Here is a 21,639-nt window from a genome sequence, read left to right on the forward strand (position 1 = left end):
GAGCTGAAACGGAGCGGTATCAAAGTATTTTTGGGGGAGGGAAGAAGAGCGTGATACCCCGGAGTCTCGAGGCTGCCCATCTGCGGCAGTTAGGACAGGAGTGAAAAAGTAAAGGGAAACCAAAAGAGCACGCAAAAGAAGCACAGCGCCGGAGCGCCCGTCGCCGGTGACGAAAAAAAAAAAAAAAATATCGTCAAAGGAAACAAGGCTGAATGGTGGGCCTGTTGGTAATTCATATTCAAAGGGTAAACCAGCCAAAAAAATACGCAAGCACGAGAGAGAACTTCACAGATTTCGTGTGCCTTGCGTGTTTTTCCATGGCCAAGAATACACACTTCATCGAAACGTGGGGTACATTTGCTGGGACAGTGAAAGAAAAGATTACCGTCCTCTCCTGCACCTACTTTTGTTCGGTGCTGGTGCATTCTTTCGTTAACAGAGTCACCTGTCTGACATGGTCTGACCTATGTAAAATTTTCCACAGGTCAGAGGAAACTAGATGACTTGCGTATCACATTTCGTATACATGAATCTATGTTTCGTCGTGCAGCGCTTCATATTTCCACTTGGAGTAATCCGTCGCAAAGGCACGATAGCTTTTGCGGGGGCCGAAAAAAACACGTTAACGCCTTGGCGCTTGGCGACTTTTTTAACATTGTGCGCCACTTTGTGGATATATATGGAAGAACTTGCGTTTGCTTTCTTTGGTCACTATCATGTTTCCTTCCTTTCAGCACACCGCCATTGATTTCTTTCGACACACATTCAGCTACAGTTCGGTAGCCTGCTTCACACAACCGGTTGACCTGCGCAGTAACACTGGTTGACACGGTATGACAACAACTTTTATCCACGGCATTTTTAAAGCAGGCCTTCGCCATGCTTCTCTTGACTAGCTTAGAGTGATTAGAGTCATGGTAGTATAGTCCCTTTTTAGTCCTTGGTGAGTATATCCAGCACACATGGCTTTCTCCTGAAAATGTTAGTAACAAATCAGGAAACCGAATGGGATTGTGCGTGGCTAATTCGAGTGAATTCTAAACGGGTTGAGCAGTGCCTAAAGGCACTCAAAATGTCTTCTACTGCATCCAGATAACAACCATTTGGTCCAACGTTTAAAAGAACTAAAAAATAATCAACATATCTTACTATTCGCAAAACACGCGCGTCGTTCAAAAAGCTCGAAAGGGTACGGTCAAACTTATAGATAAAAATATATTGCAGTGCAACGCATGCTCAAATGCAAATTCCATTCTTCTGAACATAAAAATTGTTGTTAAATTCAACAAGAGTCGAAGATAAATACATTGCAAGGAGCTTGTTTGAAAGGACACTTCACCAGACTCGTCAATAAGTTCTCTCACCGCATGGAACAGTTCGTCATGAGGAACCGAGTAGAAAAGGTCCTCGATGCCCACTGAAAAGCCCATGTTGACTCCTAAAAGATCTTGCCGGAGTTGTTCGATGAGAGCTGTAGAATTCCTGATCCCAAGAGGGTCTTCTGGGATAAGTCTATTCAGATGTCGTTGGAGATACTGCCCTACCACCTTTTAGCGTAGATTCTTGGCGCATGCGTGGACGAATTCCTCGGCGGTATGTTTCCCCATTAAAAATTCAGTTGTTAGTCCAGCCTCCAGCCCCTGTTTTGTGTGAAGTTCTCTCTCGTGTTTGCGTCTTTGTATGGATGGTTTACCCCACCGTGGTTTACCCTTTGAAAATGTCACAGGAAAGCGTGCAGAGGGCAAGGATGCTCATACGCTGCTAGAATAGAAAGTGACGGTGGAAAAAGCGCCATGGAAAAAGCATGTAGCGAAAAAGTTCAAAAAGAAAAAAAAAACATATTTAGAGGGCAATGAGAACCAGATTGGCAATAGACCAACACCGTGTTTACAAACAAAAGGGGGCCGCAGCTGACTGGGGGTGAAAAGTAGGGTTAGCGCCCATAGGAATACATGGAACCGAAATATTTCTAAGCAGTTTTATCATTTCACAGGGCACCTGTGATGTCGTTATTCGGTACAAAGCAACTATGAACATCCTACAACAGATCACGAAAGTATGAAATCTCATTACCAAGGCGAAGTATTTTTAAAATACCGCGAAACATATGGGGGTGCGAGTTGGGAGGGCGACCCGTAGAAATGCATGTAAACACAACTTACCGGAACATTTTTTTCATTTCGCAGAGCATCAGAAGTGGTGGCCGGTCGTTAAACGTTGACCAGCGCTTTGAGGAAGTGTGTGATAAAGTATGGTGCGTCATTACCGAGGCAGTCTACATTTAAAACTCCCCTAATAACCTGTGTTATGAATCCAGACACCGCTAAAATGCTCATATAGCGAATCACGTTGTTTTGTTTACAGTATGATATGCTGCCGCATGAAGTAAATTAGCTCGATAATACTGTCACTCCAGTGATCGGTCCTAGACAGATATACATTTAAAAAGCAGTTGTCGAACGCCATACAACAATATGGACCGTACGAGATTCGCGCATTGCAGCAGACGACAGCGCAGTTGCATGGCGATACCCACCGCGGCCGCCTCCAGCTCCGGAGCGTCTGCTAGCGACAGCGCCGGTGGTGCATGGTCGTCTGCAACTGTGCGCGGTCAGTTTATCGTGTTGTGAACGGTCCCGCAAGTCTTCAGGCTTGCAGTACTCGCAAGAGAATGTAGTGTGCCATGCAACATGACGTCGGGGCGTCGTACAAGACGTTCACCAAAAAATGAGAAGGGTTCAACGCTGCTGAACCGAGCAAAATGTTGCGGTAAGTTGCGTTTACATGTATTTCTATGGGTCGCCCTCTCAACTAGCACCCCCATACATTTCGCGGTGTTTTAAAAATACTTCGCCTCGGTAATGAGAATTCACACTTCCACGATCTATTCCAGGGCGTTCATGGTTGCTCTGTACCGAATAACGATATCACAGATGACCCGTGTAATTAGAAAACTGCTTTGGAATATTTCGCTTCCATGTATTCCTATGGGCGCTAAGCCTATTTTTCACCCCCAGTCGGCTGCGACGCCGCGAGCGCCCCCTTTGTTTGTAAACACAGTGTTGGTCTTGCTCTACGTCACTCCTGTTGTCATGTGATCGTTAAACAGTTACATTTTTTTGGCCTCTAATTTTGTGTAGGTTTACTTACAAAATTTGTCCAATTTTAAAATCTTTTGCAAATAATTTTACTCCACAAAAAGGGCGAATGGGTGGGAAGGCGGGAAGGAAATCCAACGCCATCGCCATCACCACCATCGCGGCCATGATCGCGGGTCTTGTCAAATTCGTCAACGGTTAAATTATGGTGGTTATAGAATGGTCGATGTTGCAACCTGCAACTTGCAAGCAACGTCGTGAATCCCTTTGTTGAACTCAGACCTCTTTGGCATGCGTTCATGTTTCAGCGGTTCAGTTGCGATGACGGCCAACGACATGGCGCTGTTACGTCTGCGCCTTGACCAGTTGACTCTACCAGAACTTCTCTCTCTAGACGACGCAAACTTGCCTTGGCTCCCGCCGCTGCGAACCTCTGCACGGGACCGAGCGCTCCTTGAAATCACAAACGCTCTACAAGCTCAAAAGCCGCTAGGTCAACGCTTGAAGTATATGGCCTGGCTCCACTGCTGGTTGCTGCAGCGGCGCAATGCTTTACCGTGGACGATGTTCCGTTGCAAGAAATCGTCGCTGCTGGCTGACTTTCGAAAGGTGCAGACAGGCTTGGCGTCTTTGCTGCGGTGTCGTGGTTACGACGTGGCCTTAGCGTGGACTGTGGACAGCGGCACTGTTTACACCTGCCTACTGATCCAAGACGTCATCGAATGCGGAAGCGGGTTTACCGCCCAGCATCGGGTGTCTTATGTGGCCTTGTGGCCGGGCCTGCCGCTTCTGGCCGTGCACACACAGGAGAAACGTACGAAACGCACTGTGCTGCGTGCTTTGCATGCAGTGCTTCGTGGGGAACTTGCTTGTCTGCTGGCTAAGCATCCGGGAGGACTTGGCGCAACGCTTCGCGCAAGTTTCCGGCATTTGTCGCTTCAGGTAAACCCCAGCTTGTATCTGCTGTTCGCGCAATATCTATCTATCTATCTATATATATATATATATATATATATATATATATATGTATATATATATATATATATATATATATATATATATATATATATATATATATATATATATTATATATATATATATATAGCACCTGCATGCCGAGATTACAAAAGCACAATGGGCCATCTGCCAAAAGCGACTCATCTCCATTTATTACTCATTTGTAATTTAATTATCATACACTGACGAATCACACAGGTTACCAAAGAAGCTGCATTTGATATATATATATATATATATATATATATATATATATATATATATATATATATATATATATATATATATATATATTTTGTATACATATACCAGGCTCACAAACAGTCGTACTGTTTCAACATGAAGCGCACACAGAGGTTGCTTTTGTGCATTCCTTTGTATATTGCACGTGTGTACATAGTTTTCATGTATTGTCACATTGCCTCTGCGGTCTGGTCATCTGCCAAGCCAAATTACTAGGAAGGTTGATACCTCCGAAACGACTAGCTTTAATTCCTTTCTGTTTATGGTGTGTATGCTCATGTGGAGCATTGTGCACATTGCAGGGACAAATGCCAAATATTATGTTTTCTTTTCCTACGAGAGAGGTACTGGATGACAAGCTCATTGTTAAAAAATAAGGACTTCCGACTCCCTGTCTCACGGCTGACTTAGAACTTGAACTTCTTCGACCTGCGCAAGGGAGTCATAGGGAGTTTCGCTTCAAAGGAGTCATCGCCGTGTCACACGGTTTGCAACGAGCTACTCGGGGAAGCAGCCAGGGGACCATTAGGTGCTGTTTATTTTGGACAGACACATAACAAACCAGCATTCAGAATAACCGATATCTCTCTTCCGTCGTTCTGCCCACAGTGGTTTTCAGCAAGCTCATATTTGGTGCATTTTGGTCATATAACAAGTGATAACCATACCGTGCTACTGTTCTGCCCACCGTCTTCACGTACGGGCTGCAAGTGTGTGTGCAACAGATCAAAACAAGTGACGCAGGCGCAGTGAAGCCAGCATATGGTGCAGGCATAAGAACCAAGCACAACTAACCGTACCAGATTACTAATTTTGTGCAATAAAAGCTAATGCATTTAAGAGCAAAAATAAAATTTAAGAGAAAGTTTATTTAGCGACTCAAGTGAAGCGCATTGGAAATGAGAGTACTTCCTTCACCCTTCAATGAAGATGATCGATCTCCTTTCGCTAGGAACTTTCTTAAACTTCCTTTCCTAAACAACTGCTGTCTGACACAGCGTGCATCTCCCTCAAGATAAAGACGACCTTGGGTGAAGGGAAGCAAAGTTCAGCCGTTTCAGCTACTTCAGACCATATTTTTCTGGTGCAGGTATTAGAATACAAGTTCCTAGGAATGCGCAATTACTTCAGTAGCGGAGAGTGAAGAGCAAGACGATAAAGCAACTGCTGCTAAAGAATCTCAAGCCTAGGGCCCTATTGTGGCATCTCAATGGTTAGGGCACGCGACTACTGAGCTGAGAAACCCAGCTCGATCTGGCCAAGACGGCCACGTTTCTGTGGAGGCAAAATGCAAGTCACCTGGGTACAGTGCGATGTCACTGCATGTTAAGAACCTGAGGTGGTCAAAATTATCAGCAGCCTTCCACTACGGGACCTCACATAACAGATGTTGCTTTGAGATGTTGAACTATGTAAACCTAACCAATCAGTGATGAACAATATAGTTTTAAAAGCACAGAAAAAAAAAAATCCCTGTTTTCACATGTTTGTACTCGAAAATGTTGCTAATGGAGCACCAATGTATTTGAACTTTCTTGCTCATTTCTCACTATGGCACTGATTTATTTTGCTTTTATTGTTCAGGGGTTGATTCAATTTGTCACCATTGCAAGCCTTACCAAACCCATCTTATTTCTAAATGGGAACAGACTTTTGTCCTTGTAATTTGGCACTGCTAAGGTTGTATTCTGTCCGTGCACTCACAGTGCTGAGTGGCAACTTTTGGCAGCGAAGCCTTACTACTGCATCCTTTTTTTCCTCCTAAGAAGAAAATTCTTTCTTAAGCTGCAAGTGAACATTGCACGCATCAGTTGGATTAGTCTGTGGGTGTAATTGACTACCAATAAATGCAACACAATGGAGCAGTCATAGTGGTGGCAATGAGCCGGGCTCATTGAGTCACAGGTGGATAACGTCTTGCCTGCTAGTGGCTCTCTTTTAGTGCGTTTGCACTAAATGGATCACATTGCTGTTTAGCTGTTGTGTGATGTTTGAAGCTTCTATGCTCGTGTGGCAGCGGTACTCATGTGACACAGTTGCCTCTGTGTTGGCGGTTTGTGTGATATCGCTAGCTCAGATGCTATGGCTGAACTGCAAAAGCTGCTGACACAGGCAGCACATTTTAGATCGGAATCAAACATGCCGGGACCTTACTCCTATGCCATGCAGACGTGTTTGTATAGCTTGGTTAAAGGGGGACATTATATATTGTTAGAGGTTTATTCCAGTTGGCAGGAGCTGCCTACTTGATCGGCACTTTTGAGATATGAATCAAACCCACTATGACCGGAGTCGGACACACTACCTCTAGACCATGCAAGCAGATTCATGCAGCTTGGTTAAAGCAGTGCTTCATATCAATGCAGGTAGTCTTTTAACATAATGCTCTAGATTACAAATGTATGCTGATGTGTATGTGCAACCTGGAACCAAAGTGAAAAGGAGAGTGCTAGCTCACCTAATTCACATTTGGTCTGACCATATTAAATTGCCTGTTGCTTTTTAAGGCAAAAGCCTTAATATTAATAGGCTATGTTGGTGAGGGAGTTGCAAAAAGTGAAGCCATGAGGCTTAGCACAGTGTAGTAGTATGACTTTTCTTTATGGTGCGGTTCAGGTGTTCACAGAGAAAGTGTGACAGATACTGTGCCTTTCTTGTAAACCAATTGCTAATTTGTAGGCTGCATAAAAAATAATGACAGCAATGATGGTAATTAATAATTACAGTAATGTAATAGCAGTAGTAATAATAAATAATGATGATGATAATGATATTGATAGTTGTAAATAAAAAGTAAAAACAAAAATGACATAAAATAAACAGAGTAAAATAATATAAACAAAAAATAAACTCATTGCAAAGTAAAAAATTAAAGAAATGTGGCAGTGCAATGCTTTCACATTCTCCCAATGCAGTTCCTGCTTTAGACCTCTAATTTTTTTCCATTGTGCCATTCGTTTTGTAAAAGAAAATTTCCTCGTGGTTCACTTTCTCTCTCCAAAATGTAAAGTGTATCATGCATTTCTGTCCCCTCGCTCTCTGATACTGATAATTGTGTCTTACAGATACCATGATGCATCATGAGATTCTGTCTTGAGACAGCAGGCGCGCTACGACAAGCTTACAAAAGTGTCGTCATAAATATGGTGTGAAGTGAAATAATGTGTGCACACACGCGCACCTAGTGAGGCGAGCCGTTCTGCACGGCCATATTTAAGTGGAGGAGGAAAAGTTTGTGCAAGAAATGGACTGGGAGAGGGCACAGTAGAGAGAAGCATGGCAAAATCATTTGATTGCAGTGGCTGTAACACAGATCTTAATGAGCCTTTACAAAACATTTTTGCAGTCACTTGCTCGAGAAACAGTGCCTGACAACTACCAGAGTATATTTATATCATTTAACTTATTGGATACTTGCATTGCATTGATAGCATTGCAGCAAGAGAAAATGCTCGAATACTTCAACGTACAAATCAACATAAAAAAAGGAAAGTGTTTAAAAATACGCTATTTCATGTAGTTGAAAGAAATTTAAGTGCCAGAGCATTTCATTAGCCAATTGATTTAACAAAAAATTGAGTGCCTAAGTGTCCCTTCTAAACAGAAAATTTTATATTAAAGGCTGTCGTCTTTCCTTTGTGCTGTGCATATGAGCGGTTTCACAAAGTCATCACAATCTACACCAGTTCGGCAATAAAAAACACTGTGTTAAATTTCTGACAAAGATGTTTTCAACGGTCCTTTAAGTCGGGCCACATAAATGCACATTAAGTGTTTTGGGGGCAGAGGTTTGGGGGGGGGTGCAGCGCAGAATACTTCTATAGCGGCGTTTACATGGACTCGACAGAAGCGGGTTGGGTTGAGTTATCTGGTCGAGAAGATGACAAGTCGAGTCGAGTCAACTGCCGCGCATGGGCAGGGTTGACTGGACTCGACCCTGCTGCAGGAAGCATGTAAACGCTGTCGGGCTGAGTCGGGGCGCAGTGGGAGAGGAGAACAGTACAGAAAACTCTAGAGATGCACGGGGGAAAAACTGGCATCTGGTGCCGTCTACTAGTTCTTCCCCTAGACGCGAGGTGCCGCAGTAATCGCCGCTCGTCCAGAGCCGGTTCTACGCTCGTCGGGTCGGGTTCATATAAACCCGAGTCCACTCAGCTCAACTTCCCAACTCGACCCTCCACTGTCGGGTCCATGTAAACAGGGCTCTTGTCAAGCCTGATGTCATGCACAAACCTGGCAAGCAAGAGGGATGCAGGAAATGGACGTGGCCACTATTGTCACAATAGATGTCTCCGGCACTGCACAAAATTCCTGCCCCCAAATTAGGTTTGGCCGCTATGGTGAAGAGGTTTTTAGTTTTTGGCTAAAAGTTTCTGTGGTGCTTGAAAAGAGTTTAAAATACTCTGTCGGTGAGACAGATGCGGTTAAGGAAATGTGGGGAGATGTCATCCAAATCGATCGGGAGGAACACTTTTTTACTAAGGCTGGAGAAATGCACAAGTGATTAAAATTCCATCACTTGTCACTGCACCACAGAAATGTTTGAGCTATATTCATTAACTGGCGATTGAAAATGATGCTCCTCCTCTCCCCCCCTTAATCAATCTATGCTGACACATAGGCACACCCATTAAAAAAGCTTGCACAGATTCCCCACTCTACGTCAGTGAGACAGATGCAGTTAAGGAACAATTTTTTAAAAATATTTGTAAAGCATTGGCTTCTGTACTCACAAGGACTACCTCTACAGATGTTTTGCATAGGAATGACATCAAACATTGTCAGGGTACCTTTATGTCTCCTTCATAAAATATGTCATAAAAACTAGTGACAAAAAACGAACCGCTTATGTTTTTTTTCTTCAGCATTCTAATATAGTCCTTTGGGTGCAGGTCCCAACAAATACAGACTAGATAGAGGCTGCTTTATTTGATATACAATTTGTGTCTTGTCAGCGTCAGTCTGTCATGAGAAACGCACTTAATGTATAATTTCAGCTGCGCGCTCCAGAGCAGCAGTAATTGCAATGTATTCCTTAGGTTGATCAGTTTCCTCGCATGCAAAAATTAGTCTGTTGCAAAAGTTGACAGTTCATTATGCTGTTCATTACAATGGCATGGTGGACTAAACTTTTGCAACAGACAGTACCAACCAGTTTTTAACATTCAGTTCTGTCCAATTTGCTATAGTGCCTAAATCAGTTTGCAAGGATGCAAATCATTCTTATTAATATTGACATTGTTCTCCGGACAGTTAGCAGTGAATTAATGTTAGACGGGATATCATCAGTGTACAAAAAAAGAATGTTAGAACGACCCAGCATGGAACACTGTAGCATGCCAGAAATAATTAAACAAAAAACAGAGCAACAACAGAGACAAGAGAGAAGAAAAAAGCTGGGACCAGCGCGGGTCCCATCTTCTTTTTCTCTCTTGTCTTTGTTGTTGCGCTGTTTTTTGTTTACTTATGTACCAACTCGCTCAACTCGCCATTTTACCGATGCCAGAAATAACTGGTACATATACAATACAACATTTATTCAACATCTCAGCTATGTTTGGGGCATGGGCAAAAAGCCAGAAGAAGGCTTGACTAAGGCCCATACCCCAATACATGACAAGCAGTGGCGACGCATGGGAAGAAAATGCTACAGCATGAAAAATGTCATGAGAAAGTGCCATTCTACACGATATGCTATCTCCTTATGGAGTATTCACAAGATGACGAATTCTAACCCTTACAAGCAAGAGACGTGGCACACATCACAAAAATCTTATGCTTTTGTGCAGCGTGGTACAGCTAGATAGTGAATAAATTGAACTTACTGTGCAGTTCAGGGCGGTCATATTGAAAAATGTACTGGCCTGGAACTAGGAGGGGATGTTTTTCTAGGGGAACCAGTATACAACTGTGCAATTACATGCTCTATATCTTTAGAAGAAATACTAGATAATGAAACCGACCTGTGGTTTTGGACAAAACTGAGTAAAATGTTTTTATGTATTGGGACAACATGCTTCAAATTTCTGTCGGTAGGCAAAGCTTCCTTATTCAACGACAGAAAATATTTGGCCAGAGGGCAGTCAGGGGACATTTAAAATATAGCTTAATGAAAGCCTACCCACTTGAACGTTGTTTCAGTAGGTGGCAGCAAATGGTGAATGGAGCCTTTAGCTTTTTGCTGCATCTAGAATTTCGTTCAGCTTAGTGTCCTATGTCATGTTAGCAGCCTGCATCTGACTATGCATGTTTTCTGCAGGTCGGGGACGGTGCTATTGGCATCCCAGAGCTGGCAAATCTTCCAGATGAGCCCAGTTCGCAGGAGGAAGAGAAACTCCTTGAAGAGTGGCAGGAGTTCCTTGCTCAAATGGAACCACGTTTGCGTCCCGTGGATGACCGCTACACACTCACTGATGGAAAAGGCACCTGGGTGCATTTTGAGGGACCTGGCCTTCTTGAAAAGCTGCGTAAACATTATATGAGAGGTTTTCGTGCAATCCTTAGTGAGGACATGATGCCAGCTTTTCTTGGGGAGCGCTACCATGTTGTTAAGCGTAGCGATAAGTGACTTTTACTGAAGTTTTGCTGTTTTCCAAGTGCTTAGCATGCCTGTTGCAGACTGTGCTTTCATTTTTTGTGTCGTGCTATCTCAACAACATTTAATGTCTTAGCAACAGCAATTCATCATAAGCATATTGTAGTTTTTTCTGCCTGTCCATCACAGCTCTCTCTTTTTTACTTTTGATTGAATCAACTTTCTCTGAAGTTGCTCATGGGAGATTAGCATTTTCTTTCTTTACTGCGAGATTAGCATTTTCTTTAATTTAAAAATTTTAAAGCTGCTTATTTCAATACTTCAACTTTTACCTATTGACTGCAGTCACTTTTTTTCCTTTACAAATTTTTTTTTCTTATTTGAACATACATGCACTCCCATATTTTTTTATTATAAAGCCGCATCTGTTTTTTGTTACAGTTTTCTCATTGTATCATGCATGCGCACCTTTAGACATTGACGAGTTCTTTTTAATCATTTGTTACAAATAAAAAGTACCGTAAATGCATCATGGTTTACAGCCAGCTGACTTTGCTCTTCATGTGCAGCATTACAGGTGGTATCCTGTGTATAGTATGAGCACAAAATATTAGTGAAACGCTCAAGTTTCACTTTGAGAGTAGATGCGATAGCGCCTTTAACACCACCGCCTTTTTATTCTGCGAATGTTCTTTTATAGTTTTTCTTTATGTTGGCCTTTGAGGAAAGGAAGGTGCATTATCTCACTCCCCTGGAGGACACCTCCATTTACAACGAATAGCTTACAACTGGAGGTACAGTCTTTGTCAAAAGTTTATAACCCAGGGAGCCTGCTTTTGAGCCACTTTGTGTGGTTTGTAATGCATTTCCAGTGTTCCAAATCTCTTGATGGTAAGGAGGTTTTTTGTCCTACCCTCTCCGATAGGAAGGAGCTCCACTAATGCTAAATCAACGCCATTACATGTCTCAGAAGCAGGCCCCCTGGGCTCTACACTTTTGACAAAGGCTGTACATATGTCGGCAGTCTGAATCGCAATTGCAAATTAGCCTTCAACTTGACTTGCAGATGGATGCTACATGATAAGCGAAATGGTATGACCACACTGAGCACTGCGTAAAGAAAGGATGCATCACAGTTTGGTATAAGACCACGTGCCCATTTTTCCAACACGCTTTTTACATGATATCTATTTGCTCTATTTGCTCCATTCCACTCCAAACTGCTTTTCCTGCTCCATACTGCCCGAAAACTGCTTCAAACGAACTGCCACGATATGGGAACGATGGCAGTGTACCGGTGGCAAAGGTATGATGCATCTTGTACTGGGCTTATTGATTATAATGATTGGTTCAAGAAAGGAAAAGGTACGGTACCTGTCAAACTTGTTCTGTAGACACCTGAACCATGCCGTTTGGGAAGGGAGGAAGGTGGGATTCAAAGTGGAAAGAGAGGAAGAAGTGCCATACTGGAAGGCTACGGAGTAATTTCGAATACCTGAGGATCTTTAACGTGCACTGACAACGTACAGCGCACTGACTACTCTTCGTTTCGCCTCCCCCGAAACGCTGCCAAATCAAATTTTCAAGTGCTAGGGAAGCGTGGAGGATAATAATTGTTCGCAAGTAATTTTAATATAAGCCATGAGCGATTGGAGGCAATTAATTGTGAAAAACGCACAGCAAATCTGTCGTAGCAGCTCCTCCCAGCATTTCAGTGGAGAGAGAAGCAAGAGCAGTGAGTGAAGCAGAAAGAACAAACTACTGTGAACTGCTAAGAAACTTCTCCGAATGCAAAAATTGCATGAGTAATTCTAATGCTTTTGCTGTGAAAACAAGCAGCTACTTCACCATCAGGCCTTTTTGTCAATGGCAGGTGTGTCAGGCCGATGTCAACAGCATGCTTGATGTGTTACTGGCGGTGTGCTGAAGGTGCCACTCGCAAGAAAGCTTTTCAAGGGTGTTGGTAAGCCATACAGGGCCTGTTGCCAAGATGTTAACACTGAAACCGCAGCATTGCTGAAGCGAAAAAATGACAAGCTATTGGCAGGAGGCCGTGAAATAAAGAAGCCGAAGGATAAACAGACTACCTTCTGTGCTGTCTATCCTTCCTGAAGGTACTATACTGACCAGTGCTCGAAAATTTATCGGCACAGACGTAGAATCAAGAAGGATATGCACAAGATAGAGGAAATATTGTGTCCGTTGATGTGAACTGCAAGCTAGTGGTGCTGTTGAGTGCATCGAAGTGGTAGACTCCACGTTTGTATCTATCAAAGAAATAGCCAGAAGCTTTAGGTCAAATTTGTGTTCAGTTATGAAGCGGACAAGCAAGCGTTCTCATTGCTGCTAGTCTGTTCCGAATTGTTGCTTAGGTCAGACTATGTTGTTAAACATCTTTACATATTTTTGCCATTTGTCTTTTCTTGTCAGAGGTGTGTGCGTAGTCAGAAAAGCATTGAATGTGGCATAAAAAGGAATCAAATTGGAGATTGGGCATTTCAGGAATACAAGACCGCAATTACCTGCAATGCATTTAATCCTAGGAATGTGCCCCAAGGCATAACTAGAATGTTCCAGAACTCGCTTTATTGCTTCAGAACTGCTCAAAAGTGGCATTATTACTGCTCCCTGAGCTGCTCCAAAATGCTCAAGCCTGCTTCCACCCCTGCAGTTATGGGCTTTGGCAATGGCTTTTCGGCCGTATGAGCCCATTACGTTGCCACATATTAAATAAAATACTGTGCACGAGATCGTGATGCCAAGCAGCATCAATGCCCCATTGACCTAATTTCTGTTGTCATGTGTTGCAGTACCTGCTTTGGTAGCACCTGGTGCTTCCATATACATTGCTAAACAATTAGCAGTGTTCACAATCACTGTTGCCCGCCGGGGTGGCGCAGCGGTTAAGGTGCTCGACTGCTGTGCCCAAGGAAGCGGGATCGAATCCCGGCCTCGGCGGCTGTGTTTCGATGGATGCGAAACGGAGTGGCGTTCGTGTGCTGTGCAATGTCAGTGCACGTTAAAGAACCCCAGGTGGTCTAAATTTCCGGAGTCCTCCACTGCGACGTCTCTCATAGCCTGAGTCGCTTTGGGATGTTAAACCCCACAAACCAAACAATCACTGTTTGCACTCTCACTGTCGGTTTCAGTGCCACTGTACATGCACTGTGCTGGTTTGCGCAAATGTTTTTAACTGCCCACCTGCTGCTGTAATGAAATGTTTCTACGTACCGAGCCGACGTGCAGGAAAGCAGTCTTTGGACTTGGTAGTGTAATTGTCAGTGCTCGTGAAAGAGCTTTAAGCCACAATATGTCTGCCTAAAATGCACCTTTATCTAAAGTTGGAAGCAAGAAATGGCAAGATATGCAGCAAATTGCATTACTACTCATTGCAATGCATGATGAGGTAGTCTTTTAACTGTTAATTTGAAAAAGGCAGCAAGATGACTTGTTTATTCTGTATTTAAAGTCCGACGCTGAGTGGCTCTTAAGGTTCATGAAACTTAGTGTAGGTTTTTCTCTCTGTCCTAATCATTTCCACCAAGTTTTCCAGCCATGCGCCAGTTCATTTCTGTATAAACATAATTTTAAAGGAGTAAAGGCACCTAATTCTTGCTGCTGCAGCCACTTTTCGATGGAGGCAAAACCCAAGGCGCCCATGTCTTATGTGATGTCGGTGCTCATTAAAGAACCTTCAGTTGTTCGAAATTTCCGGAACCCTCCACTGCGACATCTCTCATAACCAGAGTCACTTTGGGATGTTAAAATCGAACCAAATCTAATTTAGGTTACATGTTTTATTCTTTTTAATGACACTCAAGACATATACTATGCATGGATCACCATGTGATACCTTCCTACGACTGCTAAATGTATTTATTTATTTCTTTCTTTCACTTGTGGTTTTAATTTGAACAGGTGAGCGATGGCTATGCCGTCAAAGTCTGATATAATCTCACAAGGAAGGGGGGGGGGGGGTGCAGGAAAACAATTGATGTTTAGTATGTTAGCTACTCCTTTATTCGTTGCGATTCCAGTTCCTGAGGCAGGTTGGCTTTAGTTTTTAGTGGATCAAAATGCAAAGGAGTGATAAATTCGCAGTTTTGTTCGTTCCTCACATGACCATTATGGAACTTTGATGCCACAGCCATCCCTCGGCTCTTGAAACCAAAACAGATGAGAGAAAAAATTGAATTATAATTATCTAGCTACCATAAATAAATGCCATTTTGTTATCTTTGCACAGTGAAGTTTTGCACATTAACAAGATGAAAACATGCCACCAAAGTTTGGTTCGCTGTTTCACTGACCTCGGTTCAGATTAATTCTGCGGATAACACTTCAGTTGTGACGTCACGAATATTACCTATGCATTGATGCCTGCTTCGCACTTGCTGAACAAATTTTGAGACTTTTATCAAGGTCTCTGGAGCATTTTAGGAACAGATTTATTGTTTTGAGTCGCTCTTTCATTAATTCAACATACATAGAGGTGTTTTTCAGCTTATGATTGTCATTCCAGCATCAAGTGGAGAACTGTGTCTGTTCAGGAACAAAGTTCTGGTATTGGTTTGTGAATTTCAAATATTTTTCCCAACCTCCAAACCTTGTAGACTTGCCCTTTAAGCACTGTTGGTAGAATTAATTTTTTTTTTTATTTGGTTGGTTCGCATTGCTATCCTTGCCTGCCTGGTGTGTTAAGTCTCATCATCTGTGTGATCTTAGTAGGGCTGCAGACAAGTGCTACACTTATTTTATTGACTTCAGTAGCACCATTTGGCGTCCTTGAGTTGTTGATAATTCGATTTTACCATAACATTATCTAACTGCCCTCGATAGCTCAGTTGGTAAAATGAGTATATTCTGGACAATCGATGGTGCCGGGTGCAATCCTTGGACCAGGATGAATTTTTTTTTCAGCTCGAAGTTCTTGTGAAAGCTGTACAGCTTTTATTGTAGCCATACGGTGCTTCTTGGTCAGATGCAAGTGACTAATTGTTCTCTTATTTCATGCTTTGTGTTTATTTTTCACTTTTCTTCATTCTTTGGTGCATGGTAAATCTGCAACTGCATTAAGGGTAGGAGCACCTAGCTTAGCTGCATACTCTGTGTTGTGTCTGCCAACTTCTATCAGCCCCACCCTGGCGGAAATCGTTCTAGTTAAAGGAATACTCATTTGATCCCAGTTGGTTCCCAGTTGACTTCAACTTCTTAAGCACATTGTCACCTATATTGAACAGCGTAATAGTGTATTCCATCCTAGTCAACATTGCTTTAGAAAGAGTTCATCTACTATCACACAACTAATAGAAACTATTCATGACCTGACATCAGTCATTGATAAGCACAGACAACTGACAATTTTTCTCAGTCTATCTAAAGCTTTGGACAGCATTTTTGCCTAAAATTACAATATTGACTTGATAACTTTCTAGGAAATGATGTTTAAATAAAGGGAATAAAATCATCTCTCTGGCCATCACCAATTTCTCTTGCATCACCCCTGTCTCGCATCAGCCACAAGCTTTTCATAGTACAGACTGAATATACCAATTTGCACCTTTCTCTCTTTCACTTCCACTGAAGGTCTGTTGTAGAAAATTCAGAGTAAGCTTGAGTATGTAGCATGCATTCCGAAGCCTTGAATTGGCATCTTGTCTGGAAGCTTCATTACAGGGGGGGGTTAAGAAGGCCCGAGCCCTTTTTGTTACACAGGCAGCAACAACACTGCAGTCAAGTGGTATCTCTTAAAGCATTGCAGGGGAAATACCATTCACTTCACTAGACATTGCTACACTTGTAGAAACATGGCTAACAACAGATTCTGACTTTGAAATAAAAAATGATTCAATTTCTGGTTAGGCTTGATCATCGATCAAGGGAAGGTCATTTGTCCTAGGGTAAGTGTAATAGTGCTAATATCAGGAGTAGCAGAAATACAGTACCTTTTGTCACCCTTGACATCAGCGCTGCCTGTAAAACCTGGACCTCTGCTACACAGTTTACAAGTTGTGGGATTACCTGTTAAGCTACCACTTCCGCATTCCTGGTGGAGAGGAATTTTTATTTTCCAAATTTCATCAGTTTAGAGGCCAATCCCCCACCAGCCTTAGTAGCTACATAGTCCCCATTCCGGCATGTGAAGACATTCTCGTCTAATTATTTATACTGTGAGACAAGAGGACGGTTCACTTTTCTATTGGTAGCCCAGCCAAAGCAGCAGCTACAAACCAGCAGCGTTTCATTCACACTTCGTCTTCTCTCTGACGAGATGGCCAATGATGATGAATATGTGCAGATGAAAATGACGTGCACGCACAGTGCTTACACTCTTCCCCCTCCTGAACGAAAGCGATCATCCTGGTCGCAGGTTATAGATGAAGGTCGGTGGTTAAAGAGTTTCAATCCCGACGCATACACAACCTCGTTGCCGCGACAACGATGGTCACGAACAGGCAATGCAGGGGCAATTAGAGAGTGCACAGGTGATGTTTGCTTCAGGACTGTGTACGGGCCAATAAATCAGCTCAGAAATTTTTCACAATACTTGTAAAATGTGTATCTGCCCCATTTTGAAATTTGGCTATGTTTTGTTCTTTTGAGCACCTGTGTGTGAACTGTGCTCCTTCCTGCTCTTGAAGGAGGGCCACTTTGTCTCCATCTGGGACTTCCAAAATTCGTTGCAAGTAATATCCTGAAAAGTCAGGTTTTTGAAGCAGCAGAATCAAAAAGAGCGGGGATGGAGAAAGAAACACACAGAACGACTAAGCTGCACTGACAAATAAAAATTTATTGGAAACCTGCGCTTTTTGTTTTCTTGTCAAATCTCGTCAGATCTCTTGCTTTCCTCTGCCTCATGCTCAACTCAAAAAAGACATTTTTTTTGACAATGATACTGATAATGTGCTTACGCACTGCTCTCCTTTTTCATGTAAACCGCCCATGCTTTCAGGATCTCGTGTTAGCCTGTCTCCATTCCTTTCCAGGACTTTTTTTCCTGAAACATGCATTTCATACCTTACAAGATTTTGCCATTTGTTGGGCAAATATTTCTAAAATTACGTGATTTAGAGCAGTATGTGTCCTAGTTGATTTTTCTTTTTAAGATTGGGGAATTATTAGGGAATTCCTAAGAGAATTCCTTATAGTGAGGTACAACCTAAAAAAATAGCAATATATAATTTCTCATGTCATTGTCATTGAAACAATTCCTAGACCTCTGTTGCATGTGTGTCATGATTTTCATTTTTGTTTGCACACCACGTTCAACTGCAGATGGACAGAGCTAGGCCTTTTCAGGTATTGTAGTCTTTAGCCTTTGCCCCTGCAGCATGCCCCTTTTGACCTTTCAGATAAATGACAAAGAAAGGTCATTCAGTGCCTTGCATTGCTGCACTGACCAATTATAATGGTAAAACAAATCAGCCCTTTGGTGTTTCATTATGAAAAAAGTCAGAAGCATCAAAGTTCTTCACCTTATATAGTTTTAACCAACTAATAATATCACTTTTCACTCCCCAGATTGGTTTTATTCAGTCCTTGATTGAGCCTTTGAAAGTTCAGATATCTAAAATTGTTTCAGTGTGGGGCAGCAACTAATTTGTTCAAATTACCTTGAGTTTTATTTACACACTATGCCAACCTTTGTTAAACATTACATTGCAAAACCAGTTCTTTTCACTTTCATATTGAAGTAATGACTGATGCCTCACTGCCAAGGAAAAGCAAGTGTGGAGATTTTCTTTTACTCTCTTGGTTGATGTATTCTATGTCTTTCTGATTTCACTCTTCCTAAGTAGCACCAAAATGTTGTAATGTTACTTCCTTTATTTGATTCAAATGCAAATACATACTGTACTGTGCTGTGTTCTTAATGTAATTTTTTTATTAATGTTTCCTAGACTGCATGCAAAGGCTAATATAATACTTTTCATGCGTTATTTAAACTTCTCTGAAGCAATTCATAAAATAGAGATTTCGAAGAAGCAGACCGAACAGTTTGAATCTGATGCATACACACGTTAGCTACTTATGCACTCACCTAATTTCATTCTCACCATTTGTCTCATGATTATACTTCCGTGAACTGCCAGATGAATTGTTAGTGGGTAAATTTTCTGAAGAAAATTTTGATAATAGTATCATATATATGGCTGGCATGAGCCAAGAAGTTGCAAAGTTCTGTTAGTTGAAGTTTATCATTATGCCTGGAATGGGGAAAAAAACCTGGAACATCTGAAATTAGGTGCTTGAACTAATATGCGAAATTTCTATTTAAAATTTTTTATCCTCAGGTCGCTAGTCACTGCTTTAACATTGAGCATGAATCGCTATCCACACCGATACCCTCAAGCAGCACATGTACTCTGGCGCATCAGTCACAGCCCAGAAATCTGCCAAAGCATGCATTGTCTGGCGGCTCGAATCCTGCAGTCCATTTAAAGTGAGTGGGTCCCATGTGGCCTGTTCAGTTCACAAATCTCTGCAGATTAAATCTGCAGCCCAGCTGGTGATCTTATCCTCATCAAATGCCTCGGTTCCTCAGCATGGATGATGCTACCCTCCTTTTCACAAGACCAGAACATCCCGGTGCTGTACACATGCTCTCACCCCTCTGTGTCTGGTAGCCTTTTGCCATGGATTTTTCCCTCACTCCTGCTGTCACTCGGACGTGGCTTCAATTTTGGTGCTTAATCTCCACCCAGGGTGTCCTGTCTGCGACTCCCAGAATACTGAGGCAGATATTCACCACCTCTTGCAGGTCTTCTCAGTGCTGAAGTCAATAGGAATTTGGCACATGGCAGCAGCTGGTCTCCCACTAAACGACCTGTCATCATGTATTGCATCATTCCCTCCTCAATTTCATTAGATTGGCTTATTTTTTTTTGCATTCATTTAACACCCCTCCCATTTTGCTTTCCTCATCAATTCTCTTTGTGCTCGAGGCAATAAACAATCTTAGAAAAAAACAAAAACAAATTGTTAATGGTGCAAATTTAATCTTAGTATGGTGTCTTAACATTACATGTTTCCAACATAAAAATACATTATGCCAAGTTACAATGTGTATCAAACTCACAAGATACAAAACTTCTGTTAAACCTGCAATCAAACCCTCTTATATAACAATGTTGAAGTGCCAAGAAAATATCTGATATATAACCGGCTTACGCAAAAAAATAAATGACAAATTCCAGTTTATGTAACGAAAGGAAAGTAGCCTACAGTGTAGATTTTTTTGCAGGAAAAAAGTGTGGAAGCCAGATTGGACTGGTTCTTATCATATTTCATTTGCAAATTACGAGCGCTGCGACGGCGAACAACAACGAGAGAGTAATGATAAGGACAGGCGCTACTATCAATTGAACGTTTATTCGAAGAACACAGATTAAATACTCGCAGAAGACAACCAAAGGCACATGCGCTTCATAGAATTTTCCTAGGTATCCAGATATACAATCTCACATTCTTGGATGCTTACAGATGGTGAGCTCACGCATGTGTCACTGTTCTTATGGATGTGATATGACTCTGACAGTTCTCTAGTCATTTGATCTTTGTGTCTAAACTTAATCTTGGTTTTGTTAAAAAGCGGTAGGCATTTTTTCCTACTAGGCACATTTGACCCACTAGGTTTATTCAAATGACAGTCCCTGTAATGAAGGGCCAAATTGGATGAGGGGGCACTATTCAAAGAAGTGTTATGCTGGCGCAGGCGCGTATTGATACATTTGCCGGTTTGCCCTATATAATTTTTCCCACATTTAAAAGGTACTTCATACACAACCCCTTCTTCACATGCGACATAACGCGAATCATGGTCCACTTGGCACGCACCTTTTCTTGTTCTACTTTTTTGTTTCTGATCTCTAGCCCTTCTTATTTTCGGTTCCTAATAAGCTGGGCAAAATTTGTGCGGTTGTTGACAGAAGGGCTTCGCAAACATGCACTTCACTTCCATACCAAATGGAGCCCACTTTCTATAAGAAAATCCGATGAGCTTGCAGAACTAAAGGAAGTGAAGGCGCAAAGTAAAAGGAAAGCAGTCCTCACAAGGCGCATGCCCCTGTGTGACTGACAGAATTGCATGAGGCACACGTGGCTTATGTAGTAATGGGCGCTTTGGTGTGTTTTCTTCGAGAGGCATACTGAAGAGGACTTTGGAAATTATTAGTCTTTTCTCTTCCCCTGAGCCGCCTCAGCATATGTAAGCGACCCTGGCGTGACGCTTGTGTGTGCACGTGGGGCTGCTTTCGCAGGATTGAGTTGATTCATCAGACGGCTCTACCAGCTCCTCTTACATGTGCTTTGGCATTGTGAGCAATGTTTATTGTAGCATTTCTGTGGTTTTCGTTTTTAATGTTACCTCTCCATGGCCAGACCTAACTATAACCGATAATGCTCTGTGACCATAGCCTTCTTAGCAATGATTTGTTTTACCACAGAAAACATGGAAAAGTTGATGTTGGTGCGGAAATCCATTATTTGATCCAACATATTGTTCTAACTGGTATTGTTATAAGTGGGTTTGGCTGTATACAAATTGTATGATTTGGTTTATACACCGCTTAATGTACCAAAGTGGCATTAGGAAATGTTATAGAAACCTTGAGGGTTATAGAAATGTTTCAAACATGACAAATACATTTTATGTTAAATTCAAACAGGTTTCTAGCTAGCAGTGATTCCTTCCCTGCATAAATTAGACAACTGTACTCTTCTCTGTTTGCATAAATAAAATCAGAG

General features: G+C 42.1%; 1 protein-coding gene across 1 annotated transcript; it reads left to right on the forward strand.

Moving 5' to 3' along the window:
* Positions 1-3,247: 3,247 nt before the first annotated feature.
* LOC146206583 (uncharacterized) lies at positions 3,248-11,422 on the forward strand. The gene is made up of 2 exons (XM_084591315.1): positions 3,248-4,040; positions 10,618-11,422. The coding sequence occupies exons 1-2, from the start codon at positions 3,390-3,392 to the stop codon at positions 10,924-10,926; spliced, it is 960 nt and encodes a 319-aa protein (XP_084447441.1). The 5' UTR covers positions 3,248-3,389; the 3' UTR covers positions 10,927-11,422.
* The last annotated feature ends 10,217 nt before the right edge of the window (positions 11,423-21,639 follow it).

This window comes from Amblyomma maculatum, chromosome 1 (assembly GCF_055883805.1).
Source record: "Amblyomma maculatum isolate TAMU_Amacu chromosome 1, ASM5588380v1, whole genome shotgun sequence".
Taxonomy (NCBI): Eukaryota; Metazoa; Arthropoda; class Arachnida; order Ixodida; family Ixodidae; genus Amblyomma; species Amblyomma maculatum.